This window comes from Solanum tuberosum, unplaced genomic scaffold (genome assembly GCF_000226075.1).
Source record: "Solanum tuberosum cultivar DM 1-3 516 R44 unplaced genomic scaffold, SolTub_3.0 scf00039, whole genome shotgun sequence".
Classification (NCBI taxonomy): Eukaryota; Viridiplantae; Streptophyta; class Magnoliopsida; order Solanales; family Solanaceae; genus Solanum; species Solanum tuberosum.
In genome coordinates, this window is record NW_006238968.1 from 1,272,106 (window position 1) to 1,290,563 (window position 18,458).

General features: G+C 34.5%; 2 protein-coding genes across 4 annotated transcripts; one reads left to right on the top strand and one right to left on the bottom strand.

The window, feature by feature from the left end:
• Window positions 1–760: 760 nt before the first annotated feature.
• On the top strand, window positions 761–9,133 carry LOC102597704 (auxin response factor 8-like). Of its 3 annotated transcripts, XM_006343250.2 has the most exons (14): window positions 761–1,246; window positions 1,425–1,537; window positions 1,634–1,732; window positions 1,830–1,886; window positions 1,986–2,141; window positions 2,225–2,309; window positions 3,653–3,743; window positions 3,861–4,025; window positions 4,113–4,235; window positions 4,978–5,053; window positions 6,129–6,276; window positions 6,752–7,770; window positions 7,862–8,052; window positions 8,689–9,133. In XM_006343250.2, the coding sequence occupies exons 1-14, from the start codon at window positions 1,204–1,206 to the stop codon at window positions 8,867–8,869; spliced, it is 2,547 nt and encodes an 848-aa protein (XP_006343312.1). In that variant the 5' UTR covers window positions 761–1,203; the 3' UTR covers window positions 8,870–9,133. The 3 variants fall into 3 exon arrangements, with proteins under 3 accessions (XP_006343312.1, XP_006343313.1, XP_015162339.1); XM_006343251.2 differs by lacking the exons at window positions 761–1,246; window positions 1,425–1,537 and having other exon boundaries at window positions 1,641–1,732; window positions 1,822–1,886; XM_015306853.1 differs by lacking the exons at window positions 761–1,246; window positions 1,425–1,537 and having other exon boundaries at window positions 1,641–1,732; window positions 1,834–1,886.
• A 1,007-nt stretch (window positions 9,134–10,140) lies between these two features.
• On the bottom strand, window positions 10,141–14,671 carry LOC102598245 (probable L-type lectin-domain containing receptor kinase S.5). Its single transcript, XM_006343252.2, has 2 exons — window positions 13,312–14,671; window positions 10,141–11,145 (listed from the first exon to the last, which is right to left on the bottom strand). The coding sequence occupies exons 1-2, from the start codon at window positions 14,540–14,542 to the stop codon at window positions 10,346–10,348; spliced, it is 2,031 nt and encodes a 676-aa protein (XP_006343314.1). The 5' UTR covers window positions 14,543–14,671; the 3' UTR covers window positions 10,141–10,345.
• Window positions 14,672–18,458: the final 3,787 nt, after the last annotated feature.

The following is an 18,458-nucleotide window of genomic DNA, read 5'->3' on the forward strand; positions in this document are numbered from 1 at the left end:
TGTTAAAATATAGTATGCTAAAATATAATTGTATTTGCTATAGCATTGATAGTAAAATATCTAGATTATAAAGTAGGTTATCAATCGTAACATGTTAAAATACATTGATAAAGTAAAAGCTATTTATTATTTCGAAATAAGCATAAAACATTTATAAAAAAAATCTCTATATTCCACAAAGATAGAAAATCAGTGTGCATCCTTTTTCGATCGATTTATGAAATTATACTAAATATGTTATTGATCTTGTTAAAGTTACACATGGTAAGAATCGATTTATAACACATATATGATACTATGAATAATGCTAAATGGAGTGTATTACGTTCAATCACTTCTTCTTTTTTTTTTTAACTTTTTCTTCTTCTCACCTTCTTACTTCAGTCACCACTAAAGAATATATAGTGCTAGATGAGACTGCTTCTCTTTTAATCATAGGTAATGACTTAAGTTTGAATATAAAAATATTCTTAATAGAGAGTCTCTAAATGGTGTAAAGCTGGATTAATTCCATTTTAATATGAATATCGAACCTAAAAAAAAATCTTCTTCCTTCTCTGTCTTTGTTGATCATGTGCAAATATTATATTGGATGGTCCGTACTCTGACAATGACCATTCAAGAATGGTGGCACATGCCACTTCTGTCAAATCCAATACCCCACCTCAATTTCAATGGCGAGGATCTTTCATGTACAGGTTTCATCAAACGGCTGTTGATTGAAGCTTTTTCCCCCAAAACCCCTTTCTCTGATTGAGTACACTCCTTATCTTTCTCTCTCTGTTTCTTGATTTTCTCTCTCTACTGTTATTCAGGTCGAGCTTGGTCGGGTGTGCTATAAAACAGAAAAAAGAACATTTCTTTATCACTCTTTCATAGATAGTGATTGCTCTCAACTGAACTTCTTTTCTTGATATTCAACTAAAATCAAGAAAAGAGTAGTGTTCAGAATTTCACAAACACTTCAAAAATTTGATCTTTTTTTGTTTAAGCTGGTTTTTGTGTTTTGAGGTTGTTAATGGAGGTCTTGGAGAAAGAGAAGTGTTGATTTCTTTAAGGTTTGATGTGGGGGAGCTGAAATTAAGAGTCTTTTTTGGTTGGGGGTGGGGGTAATTGAAAGTTTTTTATATAATTGTCTGGATAATCATAATTTAAGGGTGTTTTAGATATATATAATTTAAGGAGAATTGTGTGATTAAAAATATGAAGCTTTCAACATCAGGAATGGGTCAACAAGCTCATGAAGGTATCTTCTCTTCCTTTCATGTCTTTTTTTTTTCCTCCCAAGATTGCCTTATTATATATCCTTGTCTCTGTTTTTATCTGTATATTCTTTGTGTTTAGCTAATAAAAGAGAGATCTTTAAGTATTTACTTAAGTTGAACTCAATTATTGATGATGGATTCTTTATTTGGTTCTAAAAGGAGAGAACAAGTGTTTGAATTCAGAACTATGGCATGCTTGTGCTGGTCCCCTTGTATGTCTACCAACGGTAGGGAGTCGAGTGGTTTACTTTCCTCAGGGTCACAGTGAACAGGTCTTTCTCAAATTAGCTACATTAATTTTGAACAAATTGTTGCATATATTAGTATTTAGTCAATTGCTGATAGTTACCATTGGAATTGAGTGTCAGGTTGCGGCAACAACTAATAAAGAAGTCGATGCTCACATACCTAATTACCCGAACTTGCCACCACAGTTGATCTGTCAACTCCACAATGTCACAATGCATGTAGGTTCTTTGTTCATATTCTATGTTTTCTTATGAATTAGTGTTGTGTAAGTTGTAATATAGGCTTACGAGGGAATGACGATTCCTAGGATTTTAGGCAGATGTTGAAACGGATGAAGTATATGCTCAGATGACATTGCAACCCTTGACACCGGTATTTTCTGAACGATGCAATAAAGCTCATTTACTTTTACTGATTTTCCTATATTTTTGTGTGAATCGGGGGTGACAAAATATTCTGTTGCATTTTCAGCAAGAACAAAAGGATACATATCTTCCTGTTGAGTTGGGTATTCCTAGCAGGCAGCCTACTAATTATTTTTGCAAGACACTTACTGCAAGTGATACCAGTACGCATGGCGGCTTTTCTGTTCCTCGTCGTGCTGCAGAGAAAGTTTTCCCTCCTTTGGTGATAACTGGTCCACTGTCTTGTATTTCCATGCCACTCTGATTCTAAGTCTGATGTTATTCTCATTTTCTTCTGGTCCTCAGGATTTCTCACAGACACCACCCTGCCAAGAATTAATTGCGAGGGATCTGCATGACATTGAATGGAAATTCAGGCATATTTTCCGAGGCAAGCTTCGGAGGATCCTTTCTTTGCTATGTGTAGATTTACGCCGTGTTAAGTGTATTTGGCTTTAATCTAACAGCTGGTGGTTCTTTAAGTTTGCACAAAAAATAGATATAGGCACACTTAGATATATGTTGTCACTTAGCAGTACTTTAGTTTAATCCTCTAAAGTACTTGCTTGTTTAGAGTCTTTTTCAGTTTTGGGTACTTTCTTTACATGAATGTACTGTAACAACACGAATGATGGTGTGTCTAGAGAGGATCTTTTAAAGCATTTTTTCTTTTCTTTTTTGAATCAACCGGACTGAAAGCAAAGAGAAAAAAGAAGCAGGATAGTGTCTGGTGTGTAGGGCTGATGTTTTGTCTTCTGCGTTCCCTTACACTGTAATATCCTTATGAAGGATTAGAGTTGTGATTATAATTATGGAGGATTGACAATCTGTTATGTAGTCATAGAGTTGTTATTCAGTGGGCCGTGGGTGAGATGGTATGGAAGCTATCTCCTTTTTTTGTGTAAATGTGAAATTCAAGTTGGAACTAACGTTTCTATTTAAGGTTCACATTATGAGTTAGGTAACCTGAGCAGGATAAAGTAAATCATAAATGTACTTCAAATGATTTTTTTTATAAAAAGGTTAACAAAATAACAGGCTGAATCAAATAGATTTGTGGATGGCCTAGAATGGGGGTAGTTATAGAATGAAGAAGCAGGTCAATTATTTCTATTAACCCATCTATCTCCAAATGTCTGCACAGTTTCAGTGTGCAAGAGTATTAAAGAGTTCAATTTCCAGGTTATATTGGTGGTGAAAGAACATTACTCTTATATTTACTAGATTTGTACCACCAATGACAACTATGCCTTAGTCCCAATTCCCGAACAAATTGGGGCTTTATCATGAATTGGTTTGTTTTACGCTGGTTGCGAACCTACCACGCCACTCCTCCTTTATCCCGGTTTGGGACTGACATTGCGAGAGAGATTTGCACCAGTGCTTCAAAATTAATTGTTTAATTTATCTGAATTCTCGGTACATATAAATGGTGCATGGATTATTGTAGTCTTTAGACTTCTGCTATAGTTTTTGGACATCCAAATGAAAATGGTTTCCAAAAATGGTTCAGAGTTCTTGGCTGTGTGCTCTTAAATTCTCATTTCTTTAACCTTATTATGGGACTGTTTCTCTTGTCATCCTAATCCTGTTCCCTTGTCATTCTTGGTTTGTTTGTTGGTTCATTTACTGGATATACTAGTGAATACTGATGTCCCTTAGAAGCATGAGCATAATGCATATGAAATTAAATAATGCTGAAATTTGTTCATATTTTTCTGTCTATGTATGTAGGACAGCCTAAGCGGCATCTTCTGACGACTGGCTGGAGTGTGTTTGTTAGTGCCAAAAGACTTGTCGCTGGAGATTCAGTTCTTTTCATCTGGTAGTTTAAGTTTTTTTATCAACATATCTGAGTAATTTTACACTGTAGGAATTGCAACTAAGTGCCTTGTTATTCCTTGAGGCTCTCTTAAATGGTTACTCATTGTTTCGGTGTCAGGAATGAGAAAAATCAGCTTTTTTTGGGAATTCGTCGTGCAACTCGACCTCAGACTGTGATGCCATCATCTGTTCTGTCTAGTGACAGCATGCACATTGGATTACTTGCTGCTGCTGCTCATGCTGCCGCTACCAATAGCTGTTTCACTGTTTTCTTTAACCCAAGGTGGTGCTGAATGATTGTCTGCTCCTTGTTTTTTTTAAAAAAAAGTCATATCCTTTCTGCTATTTGAACTAACACTTATCGCATCAGGGCTAGCCCATCTGAGTTTGTTATTCCACTTTCAAAATACATCAAAGCTGTTTATCACACACGTGTTTCTGTTGGAATGCGTTTCCGGATGCTATTTGAGACTGAAGAATCAAGTGTTCGAAGGTACGGAAGTATTTGATCTTAGATCTCATCCTTGTTTCCTTCGTGGTTAGGCTTTCGTCAATCTCTTTTGTTTAGACAAGTGCATATAGCTACTTAAGTACTCCCTCTGTCCCAATTTACGTGACACACTTTTCTTCTGAATCTGTCCCAAAAAGAATGTCACCTTTCTATAATTGGTAACAATTTAACTTTTGAGTTCCCCTTTCATCCATAATAAAATGATTTATAGCTACAAATATGGTCAAGGAGTGGTTTAGACCACAAATTTCAAAAGTCTTCTTCTTTCTTAAACTTTGTACCAAGTCAAATGGTGCCACATAATTTGTGATGGAGGGAGTAGCATATTAGTTTCTTGTTGATGGATCTGAGGCACTTTTTGATACTTAACATAAGTGGATCTTTGATCTGGCTCCTAAACACAGATGAGTGTTTTTTTTGGATGCGGCTCCTTTGTTTTGTCAATAATTTCTAATAATGTAGGGAAAGGTGATTTAAGATGAAGGTGCAAGTTTTGCCTTGTTGCTTCACTTTTTACTCATAATTTGCATATCTTGTTTAGTCTAGTGCTTGCAACAAGTAACACTAGAGTATAAACTGGGCCAACTCAGTGGTTAGTACATGTATATAAACCAATTAAATTGGAATTCCATAGCTGAGAATGGGATTGTGGCTATAATTGAAATTTGAGTGGCAAATTGTGTGTCAGGTTTCTCTTCTTATATGTGGATCTGATACTTTTCAGGTACATGGGCACAATTACTGGCATTGGTGACTTAGATCCAGTTCGCTGGGCCAACTCTCACTGGCGGTCTGTCAAGGTAAATGTGTTTTAGCTCTGTCATAGTTTTTACTTTTTATCATTTTTATATACGATTCTTTTGAAGTCATAGCATTTAAAACTTGTTGCTCGGACTCTTCAAAAATGTCATCGGGCGTGTGTTGAATCCTTCAAAAGTAGTGTATTTTTGAAGGATCCGATAATGGTGAGGCAACATTTTTGGAGAGTCCGAGCAACTTAGTTTAAAATGCCTTCTATGCACATATTAGGTTTTACTTGTATATTCATATTATTAGGAAATTCAAATTTTTTAATAGAAAATCTTTTCAACTGATTTTTCTTCTCCCACTTTCTTTTTCGCTTGATTTTCAGTCATTGATGTTGTCATGTTTCCGTGGCACTAATTTTGATCATCTTCAATTTGTGTTGGCATGCACTAGCTTTGCTTATGTTAAACTAGCTATTACTTTTACATTCTTGTCCTAGATCCCAGTTTTATTTTATTCTATTGTTTACTATAAAAATATACTTATACTTTTCTACGTTGCTATACTACTTCGCACCCCACCTCTCTCTCTCTCTCTCTCTTGTGCAAGAAAAATACACCTCTGAATTGCTACCTCTTTTCCTTTTCCTGCGGTTGATACTTCAATTTTAAAATATGCCTAAGTTTTTCCACAAGAATGATGACATACTTGCATCAGAACTCATGGTTCTTTTGCTGGCAAAGATTGTAGATTTTGTTGCCTAATTAGGAAGACTTTTACTTCACCAGCATCAAATGCTTATCTATCAGCTATTCAAATACATTGAACTTTTAATAGTTTAGGCGCTAAGTGATTTTCGTTTATTTTATCAAATCTCCAAGCTTCTTTACTATGTCAAGTTGTTTCTCCACAAGGTTGTCTAACTTTGGTGCTATGTTCATTAGAGTATAGAACTTGTTTGTCTCAGAACTCATGTAGCAAATGCAGAAATCAGACTATCTTGCTTTGCTTTTACCACCATTCATAGGGAAATTACAAATTTACGATTGTACTATTGTTATATGTTCGTAAACAATTATTCTATGTTCGCAGATATCTATTTACAAAAGAAATTTTATGAAATTGTAGGTTGGTTGGGATGAGTCAACGGCAGGCGAGAGGCAACCTAGGGTTTCCCTATGGGAGATAGAGCCTTTGACTACTTTTCCAATGTATCCATCTTTGTTCCCTCTTAGGCTAAAGCGGCCTTGGTATCCAGGAACTTCATCTTTTCAAGGTATTTTGCGTACTCAATGTTATGCTGTTAGGAAAGTGAAGCTGTACAATCCTGAGGTTTCCTTGTAATCCCTCCGTTTCAATATGTTGTCTTACTTTCCTTTTTAGTCTGTTTCAAAAAGAATGCCTCTTTCCTTTTTTGATAACTCTTAAATTTTAACTTTTCACATGGCATGTTTAAAACCACAAGATTAAAGTGCATTTGGGTACATTGTACACATCTTTCGTTTACGACCACAAGATTTATTAGTCTTTTACTTTTTAAAACTCCATGCCAAGTCAAAACTAGACGAACAATTTTAAACGGAGGGAGTACTGTTTGTTGAGAAATATGTAAAATCCATTGTCATCCAGATGGCTCTTCTAAGAAGGAAAAAACCATTTTTTAGCAGTATCAGTTATTTCATTATTTGAACTTTCAGCTAATTTGTTTTCCCATGGTCTATTATGAATATTTGCCGTTTGTTTTTTTTCAGAAAATAACAGTGAAGCTATTAATGGAATGGCATGGTTGAGAGGGGAAAGTAGTGAGCAAGGACCACATCTACTGAATCTTCAGTCTTTTGGTGGCATGCTCCCCTGGATGCAACAAAGAGTTGATCCGACAATGCTCCGAAATGATCTTAACCAGCAGTATCAAGCTATGCTGGCTAGCGGTTTGCAAAATTTTGGGAGCGGAGATCTGATGAAACAGCAACTGATGCAGTTTCCGCAGCCCGTCCAATATGTTCAGCATGCAGGCAGTCTTAATCCTCTCCTGCAGCAGCAGCAACAACAACAAGCAATGCAGCAGACAATTCATCAGCATATGTTGCCTGCACAAACTCAAGATAACCTTCAAAGGCAACAACAGCAACACGTTAGCAATCAGACAGAGGAGCAATCTCATCATCATTCTTACCAGGAAGCATACCAAATACCAAACAGCCAGCTCCAGCAGAAGCAACCATCAAATGTTCCTTCTCCATCATTCTCAAAGCCAGATATAGCAGATCCAAGCTCCAAGTTCTCGGCATCCATTGCTCCATCAGGCATGCCAACAGCGCTGGGTTCTTTATGTTCAGAAGGAACTAGTAACTTTTTGAATTTCAATATACTTGGTCAGCAGCCTGTGATCATGGAGCAGCAGCAGCAGCAGCAGCAGCAGCAGCAGAAATCTTGGATGGCAAAATTTGCGCATTCACAATTGAACACGGGCTCCAATTCACCCTCACTCTCTGGATATGGGAAAGATACTTCCAATTCACAGGAAACATGTAGTCTAGATGCCCAGAATCAATCTCTTTTTGGTGCTAATGTTGATTCTTCAGGGCTTCTCCTCCCGACAACTGTGTCTAACGTCGCTACTACATCAATTGATGCTGATATATCCTCTATGCCACTAGGGACTTCTGGATTTTCGAATTCTTTGTATGGTTATGTGCAAGATTCTTCTGACATGTTGCATAATGTAGGGCAAGTTGATGCACAAACTGCGCCCCGTACATTTGTCAAGGTGCTAGTTCTGTTGTGTATGTTATGCATTTCATTGTTGCTTTATTGCATATTACTAAGATATGGATAATATTTTTTATTTATTTTTGCAGGTTTACAAATCAGCATCCCTTGGGAGGTCATTGGATATCACTCGATTCAATAGCTATCATGAGCTACGACAGGAACTGGGACAGATGTTCGGGATCGAAGGGTTTCTTGAAGACCCTCAAAGATCAGGCTGGCAGCTTGTATTTGTTGACAGGGAGAATGATGTCCTTCTCCTTGGAGACGATCCATGGGAGTAAGTACCTAATTAACCAGAAGGCTTTACATTTTGACTCTTGTACTTCGATTATCATATTATTTTGTTGTAGTTACTGCTAAACATGTTTTGTTATGCTTTCACTTCCATTACTTCATTTTGGATTGTTTTTCCTTGGCTATCGGAAACAGCCTCTCTACCTTTGAGGTACGGGTAAGGTTTGCGTACACTCTATCCTCCCCAGACCCCACTTTGTGAGACTAGACTGGGTACATTATTGTTGCCTTACATTTTGACTCTGCTCCAAAAATTTTGAATCTGATGGAACGAACAACTTTATGCTTCAAGTCCTTGTACTACTCACAGCATCATTGGGTATTCGGTAGTGATAGCTGATTATATATCAATTCTAGTACCTTTGTCTGAATTTTTTGTTCTGTTAAAAAAAATGGTTTTTTACCATCTTTCAACTCCAGTTATTTTCTTTTTTCGAACTGCTTTGAAATGCTTCTCCTTGAGTCGAGGGTCTATAGGAAACAACCTCTCTACCTTCCAAGGTAGGGGTAAGGTCTGCGTGCACACTGCCCTTCCCAGACTCCACCTATGGGATTACACTTGGTATGTTATTGGCTTTTTACCATCTTTTGTTCAAACCAAGACATGATATTTTTTCAGGGAATTTGTCAATAATGTTTGGTACATCAAAATTCTTTCACCCGAGGATGTGCAGAAACTGGGGAAGGAGGAGGTTGGATCCCTAAATCGCGGTCTACCTGAAAGGATGAGCAGTAATAATAGTGCTGATGGTCGAGATTTCATGTCCGGACTTTCATCTATAGGATCACTCGAGTACTGACTGTTGTCATCGTTCGATAAACCAAGTGTGGTTCACCAATTCTCTGCTTACCAAGAGCTCGGCCTAGTTAATCCGGTCTCGTTTCTAAGACACTGTTCTTTATGTAGTAAAGTAAAGACTTAATCCCCATCTGTCATTTGTATTACAATGCTATTTGTATTAGTTATAATCTTAATCACTGTACTGAGGCTCAGGACACATGTGATTTAGACTAAGAATCTTGAGTTGTAAACTTGTTAATGCAGCTAAACTTTTGCGAGTAAATTCCCTTTTTCGAAAAGGTTTCTCCAGAACCATGTCCGCGAAATGCTAGTACTATGCAGCTGCTTTAAAGCCAGCGTGGTTGGATGAAAGAGATATTGGTGAATATCACATATGATCGAGAAATGTGTATTTATAATCACATGAAAACCATGAAAGCGAGTTGATAAAGAAAAGGTAGATCCTAAAATAGTGAAGGATGGTTGATAACATTGCATTACTAGAAAATCCCTCTTTTTAGAAGTAAGATACTCATTATGCTCTTTGTCTAGTTAACTCGTAACAAAATGTTAGACCAATCTCAGGGCTGACACAATCAAATTGGTTGATGAAAAGGGAACCCTAGTGAACAAGCACTCCCACCTCAAAAGCGGTTATTGAAGAACTGTCAGGTTGTCGAGGACACATCTGAAGAGGAGGCGGGCCTTCTAGGTCGACCACCCTACACACTAATGGATCTCTGATTTATCATAATTTGCATGTTAGGAATATAAGGAGATATAAAAGACAGGTATATTAGTCCAATCTCTCTTGACAGTTGACACTAACATATGTTGGTATTGGACAAATGAGTACGACTAAATTTGGATTCACGCTGAAAAGTCTCACATTCAGGGGGTAAAGCGCTCTCTAACAAAGACAACTCCGTACCCAAAAGGACTCGAACCTGAGACCTCTGATCTGGTTAAAGATGAAGAAGTACTTACCACTTCACTACAACCCTTGTTGGTCTTTCTTGAACTGGTCTTACTCTTGGGGCTTGTTTGGTATGCTGGACCAACATAAGATAATTTTGAGATAAAAAAATTAGTACAACCTTATCTCTTGTTTGGTTACTAATCCTGGTATAAGTTATAGCAAGATCAATAATTAGTAACGGAATAAATTTTTCTATTATACGTTGGAATAAGAGTCCCAAGATTAGTTAATCTAGAATAAAATAATAAAAATGACAAAAATACCCCCAAAGTCCCTCAACCCTTTTTCTACTAAGGTGGAGAATACTTATGTAAACGAACAACTTCTTTTTAGAAATTATGCAATACATGTCATTTTTAATACAACAAATCAAACAGTCAAACCGCAGAAGGAACAATGTATAGGATGGAATTTAACATAAAAGGCTGAGAAATATATACATGAGCTGCTATTCTTGTCATTACACAATAAGCAAAAAAAATATCTTAGTGGCCTTAAATCAAGCTATTGCTATCTCTACTTGCTTTGATATTCAATACTGTTGTTCTCTGAACTGTACTGAGGAGTTGTGATGGATATTGTATCGACGATGCTCGATGAATCTATGTCAATTGGAACCATAGAAGGCCATACAAATGATGGTTTGAATGGTGGTACTTGTGGTGCTGGTACTGATCCTGATATAACTTGAACTATAGTTTGTGTTTTAGGCCTTTCATTGGCAATTGGATGGGAGCAAGCCAGAGCAAGTAGTAACAATCTCTCTGCTTCTTCAACCACGTATTGATCCTCGAGCCTCTTGTCAACAGCTTCAAGGATTCTCCCATCGCGATGCAAGAACCAAACCCAATCAAGAAAGAGTTGAAAGCCATTAACTTTAGTTCCAGGCCTTTGGCAACATATTAGCTCCAACAACACAGCTCCGAATGCATAGACATCAGAATGTTGAGTTGCTTTTCCTGTGTGGAAGCATTCTGGCGCGATGTATCCCATCGTGCCAAGTACACCTTCAGCTTCATCAGCATATGAGGTCTTTTCGTTGTCAATTGCTCGTGCTAATCCAAAATCACCTAAACGTGCATTGAAGTTTGAGTCGAGCATGATGTTGTTTGCCTTGAGATCGCGATGGACTACCTTCTGCTCGTATTCGTTGTGAAGATAGTGCAGAGCTGACGCGACTCCTGATACAATGTTGTACCTCACACTCCAGCTGAGTGGCTCTTTTTCTTGCCCTGATGAGAAGAGATGTTTGTCCAGGCTACCATTTGGCATGTATTCATATACAAGTAGTAGCTTACCATGCTTATGGCTCCATCCTGTCACAATAATATGCATGTGATTACCATATATATACACTGAAAGCGTAAAAGAACTTTTATACCATTACCTGCAGGTCACCTAAATGATAACTACATGCAACATTTAGGTTACGTTCTCATTAGAAGGTAAAGGAGGTTCAAAAATTACTTTAGATCACTTGAAATTGTTAGTGCAACAACAATAACAACAAATTCAGTGAAATCCTACAAGTGGGGTACGTCTGACAAAGGTAAGATGTAAATATCCTTATTCCTATCTTTATAAGGCAGAGAGACCGTTTTCGGTTGACCCTCGACAACTCTCCTTCTTTATTCAATCTTGAGACCGACAATGTGAGCGAGATCACACTGATGACAGAGTTGAAATTGTTATTAGTAGATATACATATAGGCCAAATTATGACTACAATAATAATGATCTATGAATTGATGCAGCCTTACTCCTACTCTTATGGGATAGAGAATGGTGTTTCTGAGTGATCCTCAACAACCCTCCTTCTTTATTCGGATTAAGGACAGACAATTTGAGCGAGCTCACACAGATGCAGTTAAAATTGTTAATGCATATATAAGCTAAATTGTTACTACAATAATAATAATCTATAAATATATCTTATCAATACTATTTTGAGGATATCAAATCTTTACAAGGCAAAAAAAGTTGGGTTGTATGTGTTCCAATCAACTTTTTTGTAGGACCTAATTTTGGAATATATGGACCTCTCTCAATTATGATGACATGTTGTAGGGTTACAATCTTAGTCTTAATTGGAGTTGAGTGCATTTTGAAGCAATTGTCCAATTATATTATATTAATATTAGAAAGTACCAAACTTATCATAATAGGTGACATTTGAATGAAAGTGATTTTCAAAGACAGGAAGCTTCCCTACAAAAAAAAGTTTGTTCAAACAATGATTCAAATTTAATCGAAACAAAAATACTAGACAATTTTTTTCATATAATTAATTTAAATGATTAGAATTACTCGATATTTATACCGAAGCTAACAAAGAACAAAAGAGTGTGGGACCCTATGTTTGAAATTGGTGGTATAGAAAACCAAAAAGACAAAGGAAATGGAATCAGTGCTCTTCTGTCTTCCAGCTAAGAATTTAATATTTATTACTTTGGATTTTTCATCAAGAGGGCACTAAAATTATTAGTTAGTAGGTCCTCCAAGAAACTTTGGATTATATTTTAAAAATTCAAGTTAAAATTAATCACCCCTACCTCATTTTATATTTAGTAGTTAGTAATTATTTTTGAAATTTACAGATACCTCAAATATGACATATAAATAGAGATTATGTTTTAAAATATAAATAAGGGGGAAATAATTAAATATCTTTACTAATTAATGTTTTCTTAAAAGGCGTATAAAAATATATAAATAAATATTTTGAGACAAAAAAGTATATGTTTATCACTTTCAAACTATTGTAAAAGGTACATGAGCACACCATTTTTGACACTTGCAAGTTGCATCAAAGATTTTAACTTTTTTCACTTATCTTGTAGTAGTTGGATATAATTATTGGGACCATTTTCAAGATGGAGATGGGCCTAACATGAGTCAAAATGGAACTCCTTAGAACACAAGAAAATATTCTTGGTACCATAATTAATAAAATTTAATTTAAGCTTTCGTTCAAAACGAAGATGGATGAACATGCACTTGTGGTCGAAAGTTATGAAATTTGAAAAAAAAACATGAAACAAATCACTATGTTGAAGAAGGAGAAGAAATACGACTCAATAAAAAAAGTCCTATCAAAACGACTAAAGGAACAAAGAAATGACTATGAAGATGGATGAACATGCACTTGTACTTGAAAGTTATAAAAAATATGAAAGCGGTTACTATGTCGAGGAAGGATAAGAAACACGACTCAATAAATAAAAAGTGTCCTCAAAACGAAGAAATGATTATGTGTAAAACCTGTCTCTTTTTTCAGTAGAATCTTAGTAGATTTTGCTACCTATACATAGAACATGAATAAAATTCCAATGACATGACGAATCTATCAACCAATTACGCTTAAACTCAATAAGCATATATATCAAAATCTTAAGATCATAACATTCCTCCTTTATCTGAGCTTGAACAAAGAACAAATACTCAAAAAAAAGCATAAAAAGTAAAGAGTTCAAAATACTTACCAAGTAATTTGACAAGATGTTTATGCCTTAAACGGTTGATAATTGTCAACTCAGCCAAGAAATCATCTTGACCCTTGATACTTTCCCTAGAAAACCACTTCACAGCAATTTCCAAATTTTCACCAACTAAATACCCTTTGTACACAACTCCAAATCCACCTTCACCAAGTTTATTCTTTTCATCAAAATTATTAGTAGCTTTTTTCAATTCTTTAAACTCAAAATCCCTAGGCATTCCAGGTAAACTCTTTAATGCCCCTAATATATTAGATTGTGACCTATCATCCCTTTTTTTCTTATAAAAAAAATACCCAAAATACCCTGACAAAATCAATAAAACAACCAATACTGATACACCAACACTTAGACTTATTATTAGTACCTTTTCTTGATCATTCTTTTCTTGAAAATACTCAACTGTTAAATTCCATCTCAACACACAATTCAACTGATTGAAATGTCCTGTTGAAGCTGAAAATCCAAAATATGATTCTTGCTTTACAAATTCTCTCAAATCAACATTGTGTGTTAGTATTGGTACTTTTGGCCTTGTTGGTGTTGTCCCATTTTTCGTCATTTGTTCAATAATGTACACATCAAGTACTTTCTTGAATCCATCATAGTGTATCCATATATTGTAAAATCTAGCACCTATTGGAGCTAGTTCAATTCCATGTGGTGTTAAAGGTTCCGACTTAACGGATTTAACACTGTTTATATCAATCCCAATATGGTTATCATCAATATCGAAATCTTGTTTGAATGTATCTAGCTCAATCGCGATTATTTTGTTGGATAATTCACCATCTGTTGTAGCATTCGTTAGGCCCAAATACTGGCCCTGGCTATTTAGTGGCAAATCAAAATTTGGACATATCAAGAAAGCTAGACCTTCAGCTGGTGTTTGGTTATCCGGTCTATATATGTTTACTAGGAATGATGTGTTGAATGACGCTGTCCTTGAAATATCATTGTCTACCCATAGTTTGAAAGGCCGTTTTAATAGGATTCTGCCTGAATTATTGAACATTTGGTAAGCAGAGGAAGCTGTGTCAGGGGTGATTTGAAGTGCTTGATTGCTTATTTGTGCAGGATGTTTGATTTCAAGAAGGGGGACATATGTATGATCAAAAGGGTCACCATATTGTTGGTCAAATGTTATGATTTTGGCTTGTGATATGAGTTGAAAACAAGAGAAAAATATGAAGATTTTTGGTGTCAAAAATTCCATATTGTGTAGTGAAAAGAAGTATAGAGATGTAAGGGCTTTTAATAAGAGGAAGGGTCAATAAAAGAAGCTATTTTGAAGCATGTTGGAGTAGTGTAAAATGAGATATTATTGGAGGAGATATACACAATTATGATAATGATAATATATGGTAGTGGGAGGGTTGAAGTTTGAAGTTTGAACTTTGAATATGTTTTTTTTTTTTTTTGGTCTTTCATTGCACTACTAGGAACTTGCCACCTCCCTAACCCAACCACCCACACTAATTTTCCTCAAATTTGTTTGGTATTTTTGTTGTAATGGTCAATATTTTTTTTTGGGAAACTTGACGTAACTGATAAAGTTGATGTCATGTGAGCAAGATATTATGTGTTCGAATTGTGGAAACAATCGAAATGTAGGATAAGACTGCTTACAATAGAGATCCTTGTGATTCGATCCTTCCTTGAATCCCGTGCATAAGGAGAGTTTAGTACACCTTGAAGGAGAGTATTAATGTAACTGGTAAGGAGATCACATCTTCAAGCTGTGAAAACAAGCTCTTACAAAAATGCAAGATATGATTGGTATAATAGACCTTATAATTTGACTCTTTTCTGAACTCTACACTTAGCAGAAGCTTAATAAATATGAGATGGTTTACTAACAAAAAGAATATGAATGATTTTTAAAGTATAACAATTGCTAAATTAAAAAAAAATTATGCAGTAGAGTAAAAAATAATTTTTAACATTTTTCCTATTTTTTATATGGTATATGTCCTGTTATTCATCCTTTTTCCTGCTAATATACAAAGAAGTTGCCACCTTCCTTCCTTTTGTCTTCTTATTTGATAATAATGGATGGTATTGATGGCCATATCCAAATTTGGATATATTTATTAGTATTTTATTCTGAAATATTAGTACGTAATCGAATATTATCATACATTTTTTTATTTATGTGTATTACTATCTGTTATTTTATTTGATTTATGTCTTGCTTTCTTATTATCATATTTTTTTGTTACTTACTTCGAATTTTTTTCATGAGATGATTATTCAAAAGTTTTCATATTTTTCTAAAATTTTTATATGCATAATTTTGAATAAATTAGAACGAAAAAAAATATTAAATTCTCACCAACACATTCAAAATTAGTCACATGAATTATTATCTCAAAGGCAGCTCCCATAGCCCAGTGGCCTGGTCACATATAGTGACGTGAATAATTAACGGTTGAATATCTTTAATTCATCAAAATATTATACAATATATGTAAGTTAAAAATTATTTTTTATATATAATATACTAAATTTTAAATATTTTTAATAAAATTTTTGACTTTATCACTACTACTACTGTAGCTTAAGAACTATAAAAAGAATTCAGATTTCCCACATGCAAGCTCAGTACTACTTATTTTATTATCACAAATTCCTATAAGAATATTATACTATATAGTTTTAAAGTTTCTGAAGAATTATATTGAAATTTAAACCCCCAACACGATTTAATCAAATTTAAATTTCGTTTTTGGGTTTTGATTGTTAAAAAACGTACATCGAATAACGAATCAAACTGATTCAATTTGGTTTGATTTGATTCGACATTTTTAAAATGATTGTTCGATGCGGATGAAAAATAAAATAGGATAAAATCAAATTATAAAATTTTAAATAAGAGTTCAATTCTTCAGTGCACCAACGTTTTGAGACTCTTATAAATTACACCAAACACTGAACAACGGAATTGAACTTTTGAAAAAAATATCAATACCAAATCAAAGAACCGAATTAGTTCAATTTGATTTTTCGATTTTGAGTATTTATGCCCACCTTGCTACGAATATATGCAATTAGAGAACTTTGTGTCTACGCAATGATTAAAAAAGGTTTTTTGTCGAAGAAAAAGACAAAAGGATTACATAAAATTAACAAATAAATTAGAGTAATAAAAGTAGCTTTCAATTGTACAAAAAGGTATGTGTATGCATTTAAATATTGTAAATAGTAGGATTAGGTTTCTTTTATTAGTGTGAATATTGATCATGCATCATGACCCTGCTGAGCTAATTAATTAATTCTTTTAGGTATAATAAAATTCCATATGGACCACAAGGATGTTGATTAATTTGGAGTAACTTGTATTTAAAGAAATAAAAAGGAGAAAATAAAGTATGAAGTGACATAATAATTATGTACTCCATAAAAACCTTCAAATTACTTTTCTTATCTTTTTGGCTGTCTTTTTAAATTTTATTTATTCTTGGATAATAATATTTTTGATTCCTCAATTATTTCTGGGGCATAAGAAAACTCATATTAAGCAATGCTCCATCATCATTGGTAGAAAGAGGAGGCACGTTAATGAAAATTAATCCATCTCAATCTACTAACAATATTGTTTTGAACATACAATATAAAAAAATAGAAAATCGTTCGCTCGAAGAAAACCTTTTCAGAGCCTAGTACAAACCAATCAAGTCATCTCTCCTTAAATGAGTCGGTTATGAAATAACCTTTTAGGCGATTTTCTTAATTTTTAAGGACTTTTTGGTAAGTACACTTTATAGTATTAACAAATTTTAATTGATCCTTCTAATTGAAATATAAATTTTTGGTCTCATTATGTAGGAAATATGTCGTGTATGAACTATTTTTAGAAGTATACTACTTCCAAATATGGAATACAAACTTAGTGAATAAATAATGGAACAGTTAATAATTCTCGAAATTAATGAATATTCACAAGAAAACGGATCAAAAAGGCACATTTTCACTAATTAAAAATCAAATATACTTGGTCAATATTACAAAAATTAAAATTAATTTTTTTTAATAATTAGGGAACGAAAAATATTATTAGCCCTTTATTTGTTATTGTTTGAGAAACAGGGAAAAAGAAGAGAATGTGAAAGTGAATTTTTAATATGCTATTTGTTTAGTTGTTTTCTCTATCTCTGTCTCTCTTTCTTTGGTCCTTTTTTCTTTTGGGCCAAGTTTTGCTTTGACATTTGGTTAACACAGTACATTATATAAGAGATAAGTATTACATCAATTAGTTAAGTTGTATCTATATAAAATTAGCCAAAACATAGGGTATGTTTGGTACGTAGGAAAATAGAAAATGATTCTTGAGAAAAAAATGAGTTTAATTTATTCCTTATTTATCAATGTTTGATGAGTAAGCAAGAAAATATTTATCCCAAAAATATAAATATGCCCTTTAACTTGGCTTCGGTTGACAGTTATGTCCTCCAACTTTGGGTGTGTACAAGTAGACACACGCGTCCTACGTGGTATAGTACACGTAGGACACAAAATTGTCATGTACGACGTCATGTAGGACGAATGTGTCTATTTGTTCATTTTTTTACAAGTTTAAGTGTCTACTTGTGCACGCTCAAAGTTAAATGTCATAGTTACCGGCTGAAGCCAAGTTAAGGGTTAGGTTATGTATTATGTCAAATATTTATATGTATTTTAACAAAATACTATAACGGACTGGGAAGCGAGAGTGGAGGTTCAGGGGCGGAAGAGGTGGGATCAATGGCGGATCTATTAAGGCATGTGGGGGTGCCACGCCACCCCCGAACTTCGATGGAAACTCTATATATACATAGGTATATATATATAATATTTATATTTATATAAAGCGTGCCACCCACAGAACAAAATTGGCTTGTGGTGCCACGGTAGGAGGGCAACTTTAGAAGGCTGATGTTGCGGGTTCGAATTCCATTTGTACCTATTTTTTTAAGAAAAAGGAAATTGCTGCACACGTTCTTTTAAGAAAAATTAGAGAACTAAAATTAATTTATATCGAAAAGATGAATAATTTAATCAAATATAAAATTAATTTAATCGATAAGTCTATTTGGCACCCACGGAGTCTAAATCCTGGATCCGCCACTGGGTGGGATGATTACGGATTTGAG